This window comes from Hippopotamus amphibius, chromosome 6 (genome assembly GCF_030028045.1).
Source record: "Hippopotamus amphibius kiboko isolate mHipAmp2 chromosome 6, mHipAmp2.hap2, whole genome shotgun sequence".
Classification (NCBI taxonomy): domain Eukaryota; kingdom Metazoa; phylum Chordata; class Mammalia; order Artiodactyla; family Hippopotamidae; genus Hippopotamus; species Hippopotamus amphibius.
In genome coordinates, this window is record NC_080191.1 from 2,844,458 (window position 1) to 2,860,277 (window position 15,820).

Genomic DNA, 15,820 nt, shown 5'->3' on the forward strand with positions numbered 1-15,820 from the left:
GGACGTGGATGGGCATGCGAGGTCCCCACTCCCAGCTGGACCTTTGCAATCACTTTTGCAAACCTGGGATTCAAAGCAGCCAGTGCTCTTCGCATCTTCACCTCTCTCGCACTGTCCATGCAGGGACCAGGGAGCATTGCGCCTTTCTGAAGCTTTAGGAAATAATGTAGCTGGGTTTCCTACCTACTGTTCTGTTTTCTTATACGTTAGACCATATTGCCTGCTCCACATTTAAAGTAGCAGAGATACTGTTAACAAGAAAGAAGTCCTTTTTGTCCCAACACTTGAAAGAGCGGATAAAGTATGGCTCTCAGAGTAAGAGAACTGGGTTCAGATCCCAGGTTAGCTACTTAGTAGGACATTTACATATTCCTTTATCCAGTATACCCCTGGACTTAAACACTGCAGCTCACTCCCCTCCACACAATGGGAGATCAACAGAAAGCTCAAAGGCCCCCGAGGCCCAAATGGGAAAGCTGGGTGTCCCGAGACCGCCGAGAGGGGACAGCGGAAATGGGGGCAGGTGGCCTCAGCAGAGTTTCTCCAAATGCTGTCACTCAGGAACCAGGCTCTTGGGGCCCCAGGCTGGACCTCCTGCGGCTTTGAGGTTGAGGGTCTTCTGATAGCTCAAGTTTCAGAACCACTACTCATGAGGGAAAGAAAAACATTAGAGGGTAAGACTGAACCACGATGAGCTCGGGGAGCCCCTTCTCACACGGCAGGCGGCGGACGCCATCTGGTTTTATTTAGAAAGTCATTCAGTTTCCTTACACCCACCTTCTGGATTGATGTGAGGAGGAGAAATTATGTTTGAAAAGTGCCTCTTGGTCAACAAACGGTAGCTATTGATAAATGGAATATTTATAAATGGAATATTTCCTGCCATATCAATAAAGGATGTCACAGCCATCAAGGATTGCAGCCCTCCAACGTGAGCCTGTGAGCTCTGAGGAAACTCAGGATGTGTCAGGATACTGGCCCTGGATAGCTGAGGTGCACAGCAAAGGAATGATTTCAGCGGGCCCAGAGCTTGCATCTTCCCATTCATAGAACAGTGCTAAATTTCTTAACTTGAGATATCTGGTTTCTTTTTTTTAAATTAATTTTTATTGGCTGTGTTGGGTTTCATTGCTGCATGCAGGCTTTCTCTAGCTGCGGAGAGCAGGGGCTACTCTTTGTAGCGGTGTGTGGACTTTTTGCGGTGGTTTCTCTTGTGGAGCACTGGCTCTAGGTGCAACGCTTCAGTGGTTGTGGCACGTGGGCTCAGTAGTTGCGGCACACGGGCTTAGTTGCTCAGTGGCACGTGGGATCTTCCCGGACCAGGGCTCAAACCTGTGTCCCCTGCATTGGCAGGTAGATTCTTAACCACCGCACCACCAGGGAAGTCCCAAGATATCTGGTTTTCTTTAACTAACAGTAATCTTTTTATGATCCTGACTGCAACACTCCTTTGTTGCCATACTCCTATACATCCTGGCTCCTCCCCTCGCCTCCTCAGAGCAGTTTCTCAGAGCTATCTGAAATGCTGTCTCCCGGGCTGCAGGCCTCATGTTGCCCCATATAAAATTTAACTCGCAGCTCTCACGTTGTGCATTTTTTTACGTCAACAATAATCAAGACCCCTTTGTCCTTTTAGGTCATACATTGCCACCTCCACCATGAAGCAGCAGTGGAATCTAACCGCCTTCCCGGTGTTATTATGGGATTGCAACGCTGTACTATTAAGATATCCTTTCACAGAAGATGGAGGTTAGGTATGACCCGTAGACCTCCTAAGAGGAAATAAATCTGATTCAACGAAACGACAGCTATTTTAATTCTCAAAGGCATTTCGTTTCTTCTCTAAGGTTTTTTATTTTGAATAGACAGCATATGTTCCCTGCACAAGCTTCAAGAGGAACAAAAGAGTACCCAGTGACGCTTCCCTTCATCCCGCACCCCTTAGCCCTGCTCGGAGGAGCCACTCGCATCGCTCCTCCATCCCTGGGGACAAGCTTATCCTCTCTTTGTGCCTGTGCGCAAATGACCCGCAGGCTTCACACACGCCGCACCTGGGTTTTCTCCCCATGAACCTCAAAGATCTTCCCATGTCGGCAGCGCAGCTCCCTGACCGCCTAAGCCGCCGCGCGGTATCAGAGGCGGAGAGTCTGCACCACTACTGACCCGACTCTGCGCCTCTCGTGGAGACGTGACCCACCTCCCGCCCTCCCATGTTTAGAACAAGGGGGCTTCCACTCCAGCTGGAGGCCCTGCCGGAAACGCCCAGGGCCCCCGCCCCGGCGCCCCTCCCGTCCGGGCCCGCGGGCCTTGCGACCTTGGGGGCCGCGGGCACAGACCCACGCGCCGCCCGCCCGCCCGCGCGGGCGCCTAGCAACCGCCAGCCAATCGCCGCCGGGCCCCGGCCGTTTTACGGCAGCAGGCCCCGCACCGCCCAGGGGCGGGAGGAGGGTGCGGCGCGCGCGAGCCAATCCAGGCCGCCGCCTCCCGGCCCGCGCCCTCCCATAGGCCCGGAGCCGGACGCCGGGCGCGGCCGTAAGGCGGGGCCGCGCTGTCGTGAGGCGCGCGCGCGCGCGGGGGCGGACGGGGGCGCCGTGCGCTGCGCCGGGTGTCCTTGCGCTCCGGGGAGCGGCGCCGAGGGCACCGCGGGCGGGCTGGTGTCCGGCACGGCCATGGCGGGCGCGCTGGTGCGGAAGGCGGCGGACTACGTCCGGAGCAAAGACTTCCGGGACTACCTCATGAGGTGCGGCGTCCCCGGCGCCGGACCCCCGCACCCTGGCCGCCGGGACGAGGGCCGCGGGCAGCGGGGTGCGGTTGGCGGGCTGGGGCCCCGGGCGGGGTCCGGGGAGCGGGCCGGGGGTCCCGGGGCGGCGGCGCGGGGGCTGCGGGCTGGGGCTCCGGGCGGGGTCCCGGGGAGCGGGCCGGGGGCGGCGGCGGCGGCGGCGGCGCAGGGGGCTCCGGAGCGTGGGGCGGGCAGCGGGCCGGCGGGAGGACGCCCACGTCGGCGCGGACGTGCCCCGAGAGCGGGCTGGGGCCGGCGGGTGGGGCCGGGGTTCTCCTCGCTGCACCTGCCCGGCAGGTGTGCCCGACCGCTCTGCGCCCGGCAGCTGTGCGCCCGGCGGGTGTGTGCCCTCCAGGTGCGTGCCCGGCGGCTGTGCGCTCTCCAGGTGCGTGCCCGGCGGGTGTGTGCCCTCCAGGTGCGTGCCCGGCGGGTGTGTGCCCTCCAGGTGTGTGCCCGGCGGCTGTGCGCTCTCCGGGTGTGCGCCCTCCAGGTGCGTGCCCGGCGGGTGTGCGCCCTCCAGGTGCGTGCCCGGCGGCTGTGTGCCCTCCAGGGTGTGCCCGGCCGCTGGGCGCGCACCTGCCGCGGGCGCGTCCCGGAACCGCGCGGGGACGGCGAGCCGCAGGGGCTCTTTTCCCGCGACCGGGCGCCGAGCCGCCGGGTGGACCTCGCGCTTCGGCTTTCACAGCTCCAGGACGTCCACCGTGGGCCGGGGCCACGTCTGCCACAGGGACATTCTGCCGACCCGGGGCGTGGTTCCTAGTGTTCTGGTTTCCATTAGCTCTTCCTTTCCAGTTGGAAAGGAAGGGCAGTTGGCGACGTGAAAGGCCCGAAGGCGCTTCCCATGTTTTATTTTGTCTTTGGCCGCGCGCTGGGCAGGCGGGGTGCTGGCTCGGCATCGGGGGCCGCGCGCAGCCTTGACCACGCGCCAGCGGGGAGCCCCGCTTTCCAGGTTTTATTCTCGCCTGTAATCTTGACGCGCCTGCTTTTAATTTCACATTTAATGTAACTTTAAAATTGTCGTATATAGTTTATTCAGGAGTGTACATTTTAGTTCTTCTTTGTGTGAGTTTTTAAACCTAGGGAAGTGTAGGGCTGCAGTATTTTTCATCAGATCACGTAGTAAAGACATAAAGCGATGAAGCCGAGAAGTAAGTGCACTCACCCACAGGGCGCAGTATGAAGGCAGCTTCATTTTACCAGTAAAATAAAGCGTTAATGTTTTTCAGATTGTGAGTTTCATTGCAAATACTGTTTATTTGTAATTTTAAAGAGCAGTAGGGTAAGAAAAATAATTGTCTGCCGTGTGATAAATTTGGGAACAGAAGCTTCACTCTTGATTTTCCGAAAGTGAACTTTCTGTATTTGTGTAGGACGATGGTTAAGACCAGCTTCGTTGTGTGTCGGGTGCACAGACTCAAGTTCTGTTTGTAACACACACAAGATTTTAACTTTTTCCATAACAGTACACTTTCTAAAATGTTTCTGCTACAACAATAGCAAGATATAACAGAAATACATAGTGATTTGGGGTTTCCAGATATTTTCACCTCCCTTATCTGGTTTAATTTTCTCAACAACCCAACCGGATAGGGCATTGCCATTAAACTCATTTCACAGATGGGGTAACTAAAGTCCACTGGGATTAACTGCTGGGGATCCCTTGGCTAGAAGTCATTCTTCGGAATCCTGGCTGGGTGCCCTACCAGGCAGCACTTTCCTGGACACTGCATTTCTCCTTTTTTCCTCCTTTAGTCAGAGCTTAATGCAATTAAAGCAATCCTATAGAAGGTATATAAACATTAAACCTACATGAACTTAATTTTTGAAAAAAGTTTAAACCATATATCAAAGTATTCGATTGACGTGAAATTTAGAAAAGCAGGACTAACTCTCTTCCTTGAAAATACATATATTTTACAAATTCTTCCTATGTAATATTACGTTAGGTACTCATCGGCGTATTTCTGATGTGGATAAGATTTTATTCTTAATTATCCCATAGAGTTTTATCCTTAGCTGTACTTAACTGTTAGGAAGGCTCACGCAAAGGAGAAACACCGGGTTGTGAGAAAGGGGCGTGCAGCGTGTGTTGTAGGGCGCCTGCCACGCAAGGAGCAGGGGCAGCTCAGGCTCCAACACCCAGACTCCCAGGTGGCTTTCAGGGAGGGGCTTTAAAGGCACACGAGGAGGGAGGGTTGCGGGCTGCGTGATCAGCCTGTGGACTTGCTTCTGACCGGTTGGTGGTGCGTTAGGTTGGTGGTGTGGTAACGGGGTGATGTTTTGGGAATCTTAATGTCAACTTTCTGGTTCCAACGGGCCTGGAGGCTACTCCTTGTGGTGGGAATGTAGTGGCCATCCTCCCCCTGGGCGGGGGCCTTAGTTCCTGCAGAACCGCTCCAAGGTAGGTGTTCCATTGTTATGTGTATGCCTTCAGGAGGAACTAGGACTGCTGTTTGCTAAGCTGCCGTTACCCTTCTTGCTTGACCGCTTGTCCTGCTTTCTGCAGTCTCTCACTTCCCCTAATTAGTAACTGCTTGAGTCTGCCCTTGGGAACTGACAGAAGGCCTAGGAGACGAAAGCCTTTTTCTATGAGAAACTGGAGGGGCTTTTGTATTCAGGAAGGCCCTTGCAGGGTCCTGCTTGTTTACATGAGGTGTAAAGCTCTGTGATTTTTTTACCTGAAAATGCTTTTGTGCACTGAACAGATGAAGTGAGATGCCTGACTGGCAGCAGCTGGATTTCATGCCCGCCTGCCAAGGAGTGACTGAGGACAGGTCTTGCGGGCTGATATCAACACCCTCACCAGAAGCTCTTTTATTAGCTTTTTCCTCTAGAAAGAGAATCGCTTCTTCCTAGAATTGATTAGAGGACCGTTTCCACTGTTTGTTCTAGTCTTCTTGCCCACAGCCCCTGCTTTGCTTTTTGCAAAGGCAAATAAAGCAATAAGAAGACAATTTCATATTCTCTTCCAATCAGAAATGGGGTTCTGTGCCTTCTCACCTCATCAATACCTTGTTCTACATACTTTGCACTCCCAGACAACTCAAGATCCCTAGTGTTCTTTTTACAGCCTGCCGAGTGGGTGTAGAGAGAGGTTTTCCAAACTAAAGCTGTACTAGAATTTTAAAATCATATTTTACACAGATTATAAACTGTCAATTACAATTTATGAATTAAGATTGAAATGTCTTTCTTACTAAAGTGAATTTCCAAGTGTATTTTAAAATGTTTGTTTTTTTTGTTTGTTTTTTCCATCGAGGAGCAGGAGTTAAAAGAAGTCTCTAACCACAGGCAGTGTGTGGGCTTTGACTCGATCTGGTATGGGAAGACACAGCTATAAAAGGCATTACTGGGGCAACTGGGCCATTTAAATAGGGTGTTAGTATTAAAAATAGTAAGTAATTATTGACAGTTTTTGTTGGATGTGATGACATTATTAGTACACCTAGGCGATGAGTTTGAGTGACGGGTTTGAATCCGAGCCCTTTTGCTTTCCAGCTGTGTAGTCTTGGACAGATTGCTTAGTTTTTGTCCTCTGGTAGCTGTTTGAGGACACAGTATAGTGCTGTGTATATTACGAAAGTCAGCGTTCTCTTTTATTGTTACTCATATTCCGTGTTTAATTCCTAGGTTCCTGGTACTCTCCTTTCACTGCTTTCCATCTTTCTTTTCACTGGTTTCTTCTTACCTTAATGAAGATCTTGAATCAAGAAGCTCCTGGGTCTCCATTATCTTTTTTTTTTTTTAAATAAACTATTTCCTCACATATCTTATTAGTGGAGTAAAAGAAGATAGCTCTTTTTGCTCTTCTTCTCCTCTTATCTCCCTCCTGAATTTTGGTTAAGAAACATAAATTAGAATGAGCAACTAAGTTTTGAGGTAGGACGCATGTTCTAGTGACTGAGTTAGTCAAGGTCTGTGGATTTTATCCTAGAGGTTCACGCCCCTCCCGCAGAGAAGTGAACTGATGTGTGTGTAGACATATGTATTTGGATACATAAGCAAAGAATGTTTTCTCAAGTAGAACCTAGATCATGAGTGTTTGAAAGTCAATCAGTCTGCGTGCTCTTAAAAACCCAAAGTAAGTTGGGTGTTTGCAATGAATGTTCTCCAGTTAATAAGGTTATCTGCTCTAAGTTATTTTAACTTTTAAGTTTCCGGGAGAGCTTTAAGAGTTTATATTTACTACCCAAGTGAGAAGATGCAGTGGAGAACAGCACATCTTTCCCAAGTTATGGATATTAGAGCAGACATCAGATGGTCTAGTACTTCACTTGTCATATGGGAAAACTGAGATCCAAAGCAAGCAGAAAGGTTGAGACCCTCTGGACACCAAACTTGTGAAGCCAAAACAGGAATGTCAGTTTAAGGTTTAAAGGGAAATGGTTATGCACAAAAATGGTTTTGAAAGGAAGGTTTCAGGTTCTTCCTTTGCACCTTTCCTGTGTCTTCCTCCCTTCTCTGCCACGCCGCTTCCATTCCTGCCCTGGCTTTGCTTGCCCACCATGTAAATGACCTTCACAACTGGCCACCAGAGTCTCTTTTCTGCCGTCCTGTGTAGTTTTGACCATCTAAATAATAGTTGACTATCACACATTCTCATTGTTACAAGTCTCCCTCATTTTAACTTGCACTAGAAAATCAGATGAAAGTTGGTGAGAGTAAATGAAATGCTGGGGAGCATTTTCAGCCTGTAAGAGGACTGCAGTCTAGATTATCTCAGCATCTCACCCCACTCTCAGCAGTGGTATCAACAGACTGCTAGGCTGTCGCTTGGATCCTTTTAGTACTGTTGTATAAGCAAGTTATAAATTACCTGAATTACTCACAGTACTTGCAGAGAAAGCTCACAATTACTGTCAGGAATTTTAGGAAAAGAAGAAACAAATTGGCAATGCCCAGGAGACATTAAGATAAAAATGAGCTTAGAAGGAACCTGGAACCAAACAAGCAGTATTCCAGATTACGAAGAAAGAGAGGACCCAGTGTGTTGAGGGGGCCACCCTCCTTCACCACCTCCGGCAGCATTCTCACCTGGGGAGGTGGGCTTTTCCTCCACGGAGTTCAAGGTCACAAGTGAACCGAGAAAGCCCGTATGCGTTCTGAGGTTGTTTCAGCCTTCACTGAAATATAATAAAGGCGGCATACCAGAGAAGGGCAATGTCAAGGGTGTCTTCCACACAGTTTTAACATTATTGCCCCCCAGCTGCAGTTTGTGTTGCTTGGAAGTTTGTCTTTCTTTGGGTCAGATACTAATACACACTAGGAAGCTAGTACCTTGTCTAGTTTGGCTCTGTGCAAATATGCTGTTAAGATTTTTTGACTGAGTAGTTGATGCATGTTTTGGACAACTCTGACATAGAATTAAGGGATGTTGTGTTGTGGATTTTTATATTTCCCAGGGATGTTTTTATTTATTTATTTATTTATTTATTTATTTATTTATTGGCTGTGTTGGGTCTTCGTTGCTGCACACTGGCTTTCTCTAGTTTTGGTGAGTGGGAGCTACTCTTCGTTGTGGTGTGCAGGCTTCTCATTGTGGTGGCTTCTCTTGTTGCAGAGCATGGGCTCTAGGCATGTGGGCTTCAGTAGTTGCAGCACATGGGCTCAGTAGTTGTGGCACACACGAATTTAGTTGCTCTGCAGCACGTGGGATCTTCCTGGCCCAGGGATCGAACTCGTGTCCCCTGCATTGGCAGGTGGATTCTTAACCTCTGCGCCACCAGGGAAGTCCTCCCAGGGATGTTTGGAATAGCTTTATTCTCAGATTGTTTTAAACCACCATTGAAGTGGCGTGGTCAGCATTATTTTTGTGATCACTTTCACGTAGGACTTTTGTATTGAGGAGGGTATGACGGCAGAAATTAATTCCTCCTTCACATGCCTTTATAATCTGCCCTGAGGGCACCTGTTGTAAAATAGGGTAGAATCTGAACTATTGTAGAACTCTAGGAAAGAGTCCTGAATTGACAATTAAAATCATCGCCAAGTTGACATTTAGATTTTAAGAACTATATCTTTTAAAATATTTTTGTAGGAAAAAAATGTGCCTTTGGTAATGTATAGATAAACAGAAGGCCTGTGTTCAGATCCTGAGTAAAGGAGGGTGACACGGTAGGTGACTGTAGTCCAGAAACTACTAGATTCTGCCCTCTGACCTGATAAGGGAGTCTCTCTCTGCCCTCACAACACTGTGCTCAGCTTGGACTTGCCGTGAAATGCAATCTTGGTAACGTAATTTATTACCACAGTTGAAACACAAGCTGTTAAAACAATTCACTTAACATTGAAAGACGGGCTCTTTCTAGTCTATTCATATTTCATAGTAGAACCTGTTTGAAGTATAGTATTAGCACCATCAACACATACTTTCATGCTGGAAATTAGAACCTCCTCGACCCCTAGATCAAAACAACTTGAGGAGTCGTTTGGATGTGACTGGGTGTATTGAGGATTTTATCATTTTATTTCGGTAATTCTTTCAGTAGGCAACGCTTTTAAGAGTTTGCCTTAACAGAACAATTAAGCTTTATCCTGAAAAGGAGACTTGCCATTTCAGAAATAAAAGTAATTCAATATATTTCTGAATGGTATTTTAACATTCGGAAACAATTCACTTAACATGAAGAGATTTTCTCTTCATTCGTTCAGCAAACATTTTTTGAGTGCCCTGCGCGTGCTGGGCACCCCTGGGGCCGGAGTGTGAGCTGTGGACAGAATATGGAATTACACGCCTGTTTTTCGGGGCAAACACCCTGGTGCTGCCTGTTGGTAAGAAGGGCTGGCAGGGTCCTGCGGCGTTGTGCTTCTCTCCAGCTCGTCTCTTGCAAAGAAATGCCCCCTTTGAGCCTGAGCTGTCCAGTGCGAGAGCCGCGAGCCCCAGGAGGAGGGCGGCCCGTCCAGGCAGAGATGTGCTGGGAAGGTCGGCACCCGCCACATCTTGGAGGCTTGGTGCCAGAAAAGGTGTGGAAGCCCTCATCGGCAGGTGGTTATTGACCACGTGTTCACATGAAAATGCTTTGCGGTGTTGGAGCACATAAACGTCATAAAGTCCACTCCTGCTCGTCTTCACTCTTGTTGACGTGACTACGAGAAGCTTTTAATGTGCACGTGTGGCTGCTGTTCGTGACCTGCACTGCAGGCCTGTTGGATAGCCGCGCTCTAAGGATCAAGTTTATTTTTCATAAAATCAAGGTTTGCTGTCATTAGGTCAATGTTATTGTTAGAAAGATCACTAGACCTTCTCAGGGAAAACAGAGGACGCTGTGCTGCTAGTGTTGCAGTTCTGTTACAGAAACTTGAGTACGCGTGTGAGGTTGAAGTAACCGACATCTTTCAAAGCATCTGATGTTTGTTTTTTTTTCTTCCCCCATGGCTCTCCTGTCTGAACCTCGGCGACTCCTCACAAAATAGTACGGTAAGAACCTGTCTCTACTTCATTGCAGGCTTCTGCAGACTTTCTGCATTACCAGAGTTGTGGACGGGAGATAGCACATCCGGCCACCATCCTTGTGGGGCCCAGGCTGAGGGCGCCTCCAGGGGCCCCTCGGTCCTCTGGGTCCGCACTGGACACTGACTCCTCTGCGGGACCAGTGCACTGACTGATGAATATCTGACAGCACAGACCAAACATGTATTCCAAACATGCATTCCAAGAATCTTGTACTAGATAAAAAAGATGTATTATTCACTTTCTGTGGTTAGATATTTTAGTAAGTGTTGAAATTGTTTTTTACCTTTTATGTTCTTTTTTTAAGAAGTATATCTCAATGCTTGTAATCACAAGTGTATATATAGCCCTTAACTTGCAGAACTCTGCTTTATATAACCCTACCCTCACCACAGTAAATCTTTGAATACTGTCATGTGACCGGAAGTCCCCCAGGCTGCCTCCGGTTTCGGATTAACGCCAGGGCCTCTTACCACTGGGCCACGGCTGCAGCTGTGAGCGCAGACGCTGAGCTCCTCGGGGCAGCCCTGAGTGTGTGCGTGATGCGGGGTCTGGGGCCCACGGTGCAGAGCAGAGCAGTGGAAAGTGATTAAACAGCAAGTGATGGGAATACACTGACATGGTCAGAAAAGGAAGAGTGGGGTAACACGTGGAGCAACAGAGAGTCGACAGCGAAGGGACACGAAGGAAAGGACAGGCAGGGAAAGAGGTAGGTGAGGAGGGGCAGACGCTCTGTCACCAGAGGTCTGGAGGGTGGGGAGTAAGGAAGATGGCCAGGCTTCATCTGGGTACAGGAAATAGTAAAGTTTCGGCAGTAACGTAGACAAAATCCAGTCTGAAAGCGGGAGGACTAATTAGCCACCCCAGAACCTCAAAGATACTGTGTACCAACCGTGCCTAAGTTCCAGGGTCCGTAACTCAGGCGTGGACCCTGCAGTACTCACCATGCTGGCCACGGAACCGCTCTGGCGGTGTTACAGCTATTTAAACACAGAGCTCGTGCTTACATGAAATATGTTACGTAAACGTTTCGAAATACTCCTAGATCATGACAGAGGTAATTCTCATTTATTTTTCTTGCATTTCCTTGTTTCTCATTCTTATGAAGTTTTTGGATTTTAATGACTCTTGCTCAGTATTAGAAATGCAGGTCTAGAAATGTATTCTGCAGTCTGAATTTGTCTTAAATGCTTTGATAGGCAGAAATAAAGCACTGCTTAATGCTCTGATAACTAAAAAGGGTCTTTACCCAACAGTGTGCGGTTTCCTTCGTAGTTTAGTTTAGTTTTTTTATTCTTAAAAACATTTTTTTTGGCCGTGCAGCATGGCTTGCAGGATCTTAGTTCCCCAGCCAGGGGTGGAACCCGGCCATGGTGTGAAAGTGCCACGTCCGAACCACTGGACCTCAGGGAGTTCCCTCCTTCATACTTTAAAGTATTATTTGCAAATCGTACATAAATAAAACAATTTTTAAGTTAATGGGAAAAGCCCCTGGACTTATTTCAACCTCAGAAATTTGCTGTTCAACGGGGACAACTTAACTTCAGTGCTGGGGCAGCCGTGCTTGTAAGTGGGCAACTGGTGGTCCACTTTTTAAATATAGGTTGCTACTATTACTTCAAAAGTATTTTTCAATTTTAATTTCTCATTATCTGGGGACCTGAGTGTGGATTTCTAGGTTCTCTGATCTTAATATCGCTCATGTGAACTGAAAAGCAATTTCTTCCCATATTAAGGTACTTTCTTTAGGAAAAGTATCCAACATAGGGTCTGCATTGTAAGAGATATTAACAAATATCTTAAATGAAAATTTGAAAAAGGGAGCTTTGATAGATTTAAATACTACATTATAGAGAATGGTTGTAACAAGGTTTAAGTTGTGGCAAGAGTGAATTGTGTAAGAAGTTCATCTCATTTGAAAATTCTCTAAACGGGACAGTCCGAGATTGCTTGGTTGTGATCTGGAAGCTGGTGGGCACCTTGGTAAAGTGCCTGATCCCTTCTGGTTTGGGCTCTCACCTTGTGAGAACTGCTGCTTCTCACAAAGAGGCAAATACTGTACCTGCACAGCCGAGCGCCCGCTGGTGACCTTCCAGCAGTTAGCCGCACATTTCACATTGCTGTGTGAAGTAAGAGAAGATGCCCCTCTTCAGGGCTCCGTCTTGACTTTTCCTCTTCTTTCTCTCCTTGTTTTTTAACAGCACTTTTGGGGCCCAGTAGCCAACTGGGGTCTTCCCATTGCTGCCATCAATGACATGAAAAAGTCCCCAGAGATTATCAGCGGGCGGATGACATTTGGTAAGTGTGCAGCTTTCAGTAATAGGGAGGAGTGTCACGAGTAACTGTAGCATAACACGGCTCCCGCTTGCATTTCGAGCTTGCAGCACCAGACACCACAGTCACTATTGGAAAGTAACAGAGAGAGCCTGACCGCACTGACAGGTGTTACTCCTCATAGTAAGGGAGAAACAGGGTTACTGTTTTTGGAAGTGTTTATTAAAGTCCTGGTTGCCTTTCAGATTTCGTACCCCTATTTAAAGAGTGTGTCCTCTGGAACTGTATCGGGAAAAAGTATCTTTAAGTTTACTTGTAACCCTGATATTTGACCATAAAACTTGTTGAGAGGATTAAATAGCAATTCTTTCAGATAACGGACTATAAACAACTGGAGGGGACAGGAAAGGAGGTTAGAGCTGATGTCAGCTCACTGACATTATGTTCTTTAACTGTTTAAGTAATAAATAACAGAATACCTAATAATAGAGCAAACCATCTGCTGAGTTTCCCATTCACGGAAGCATTTAAGCAGTAACGTTTATCACCTGGAAAGGTTTTAGCGAAAGAGGTTCTGTTTTGAGGCAGGTGAGCCCCGTCAGCCCTCCGTCTGGGAGGTTGTAAGTCACTCTCTGTCTGCTGTCTGTCTTGCACGCTCCTGGCAGCCCTCTGCTGTTACTCGCTCACGTTCATGAGATTCGCCTACAAGGTGCAGCCTCGGAACTGGCTTCTGTTCGCCTGCCACGCCACAAATGAAGTAGCCCAGCTCATCCAGGGAGGACGGCTGATCCGGCATGAGTAGGCAGACCCCACTGTGTGCTGAGGCCTGGGGGGGCCGGGCGGGCTGTGCGTGTGTACAGACGCACGCGAGCAGCGGGGAAGCTTGATTCAGGGCAAAAGTATACTGAGGATTTAAAGCAGTGATTGGGCGGTTGGTACAGTGCAATGAAAATTCACTTACTGACATGAAAGTCAGCATAAAGTAGGATATTACTATTTTTCTAAATCCGTGACTTGCAGTACCCGTTACGTAGAGGTGTCTCGTTGAAGCCCTCGCAGGCCTCGAGGCTGTCGTGAAGCTGTGTGCCTCACTGAGTTTTCCTTCGGGCCTCTTCCCAGGATGTCTAAGAAGGCCTCGGCGTAACCACGGCAAATGAAGAACCGGCTTTTGAAGGGAGGCATTGCCAGCTGCTGCGGCTGAGTCGCAGGTCACATCCTCATCCTCGTGAATGGTCTTGCGGAGGAAAATATGCAGAATGCTGTTTTTACTAAGCAGGCTACTTTTCTAGAAATAGCAGAGCGTTCCTAACCCTACTCTCGCTGCCTTACAAGTACTGAATATTTTACTTCTCTTCAGAAAGAGCAGCTCAAATATGCAATCAATTTAATAATTCCCAGGGGTGGTTTTATCTGCAGTAACATGTATATTATCTATTAGAATTTACTTAATGAAACAACTGAAGAGAACAAAATTTGTAACCATTAGCATGTAAGTTCTCAGAAATCACCTTTCGTTTAATGACCATGAGACAGCCGACAGCTGAACTCGCATTGCCAGTGTTTGGAAAGGTATTTGTATTTCCATGCAGTGTGTATATTAAAATGCTGTAAATTAATGGCAATAAACGACTTAAATATTTGTCAAATGAGTATGATTAAATACCTGGCTGTGTTCGTGAAGACCCTGAAGAACTGTATCCTTGAAAGGACAATTACAGGTGAAGAACGAACTCCCTGAAAGTGGTTAAGATGGCCCGGGAAGGGACAGGCTGGGGCCCAGCGTCCGGAAAGCATCCACCGTCCCAGCTATTTGTAATGCGCTCTTTCAGTGGGTACACGTTAGAAAATGCACCCAAGCATCACGCCTAAAAACTGCCCCCGACTAGCTGACTGCAGGCCGCCCGAAGTGTCCTGGACTTGACTTTCCCCGAGGCGGGTCATCTAACATCTCTGCCGTTTCCGGGGAAGCCGTGGGGATTTGCAGGCCCACAGCGCGTGTTGACGGCCCGGTGGCCAGCACCTCGCTGGGCACTGGGAGGGGAAGCTGACGTCCGGGCAGGGGAGCAGCCGCTCCAAGCAGACGGACCAGAGGACAGAGTGTCCCGAGAGCGCAGTCCTGACGCCTCAGGTCGCGTGGCGCCGTTGGAGGGTGTCCGCCTTCCCCACGAACAGGAGCACAGTCTCCTCTTCGCTGGCAGTGGTGGATGAGAGCAGCAGGCATAGAGCTGACGTGGGCAGGGTCCACCCCCAGCAGCTGCCTCAGCCAGCCTGTGCCCTCTGAGTCACTTGTCACATTTGTCTTCCTTCAGAGGCGTTACACAATTTACAAAGCATTTTCAGCTTTGTTCTTTGAGCCCCATGCTGCCCTGTGGAGCTGGACGGGTGCCGCTTCCTCGTGGTGGGTGAGGGCGGGTGAGGGCGGCGGCGTGACGGGTGGGGCCTCCAGCCTCCCTGGCTGCGTCTGCCTCCCTGGGGGTGGGGGTGGGGAGCTGGGAACAGGCCCGTCCTCCCTCCCTCAGGTTCACTGCTCCACAGCTCACTGGAGTCAAGGGTGGTTAAAAGGAACTAGTGGTAAGCGCCTAGATGGTTTAAGTTAAAACCACGCGCTCTGCTTAATCTCTCGTACAAGTGACATAAGTTGTAAGAAATCCAGACTACGTAGATGCATGTAAAGGAGTCACTGCAGCCTTGTGCCTTTCCTCCCTCCTGTCCCGTCTCTCTGGAGTCACTGCTCTTAGTTTTTGTGGCTTGGGACCTTCTGCTTCCCTTTTCACTTTGGGAAACCCATCCTGCCTGTCTCTAGCGCTCAGTGAGGAGCAGGGGTAGCCTGTGGAGTCAGCTGGGCTGGAAACCTCCGGAGCCCCAGGGCCCGGGAGAGATGCGCAGATGGGAGCGGAAAGGCCCTGGTAACGTCCGGTTCCCTGAGCTGCTCTCTCACCTGGTGAGGAAATGGGACAGAGGCCAGCAAGTCACCAGTGCTCTGAATGAACACGGGCGAGCAGGGTGTGTGCAGGCAGAAGGCGTGCGGGGAAAGGGCCCCGCAGGATTCGCGAGGCAGACGGCCCACATCAGAAAGGGTCCTGGGGGGCCCAGGTAGAGGATGCGGATTTGTACCCGGCAGCTCCCTGCCAGGGTCTCCGCAGGACCCCAGGTGTCCCCTTTCTGTGCGCACAGAGTCCGGAGTACTGGATGAGAAGTGGCGGAGGGTGTGCAGTGTCCCACGGCAGGACCGACTCCTAGTCTCCATCATCAACACCAGCAGGAAGAACTGTCCCGAACAAGGTATCTTAAAGGTTCTTGGTTGCTTTAAAATGATC

The 15,820-nt window shown here is 49.3% G+C and overlaps 1 protein-coding gene across 3 annotated transcripts; it reads left to right on the top strand.

The window, feature by feature from the left end:
• The first annotated feature begins 2,577 nt into the window (after positions 1 to 2,577).
• MPC1 (mitochondrial pyruvate carrier 1) lies at positions 2,578 to 14,149 on the top strand. 3 transcript variants are annotated; one of them, XM_057739866.1, is made up of 5 exons: positions 2,670 to 2,740; positions 7,567 to 7,570; positions 12,431 to 12,527; positions 13,169 to 13,301; positions 13,623 to 14,149. In XM_057739866.1, exons 1-5 carry the CDS (start codon positions 2,670 to 2,672, stop codon positions 13,645 to 13,647), a joined length of 330 nt encoding a protein of 109 aa, XP_057595849.1. In that variant the 3' UTR covers positions 13,648 to 14,149. The 3 variants fall into 3 exon arrangements, with proteins under 3 accessions (XP_057595848.1, XP_057595849.1, XP_057595847.1); XM_057739865.1 differs by lacking the exon at positions 7,567 to 7,570 and having other exon boundaries at positions 2,578 to 2,740; XM_057739864.1 differs by lacking the exon at positions 2,670 to 2,740 and having other exon boundaries at positions 7,451 to 10,196.
• Positions 14,150 to 15,820: the final 1,671 nt, after the last annotated feature.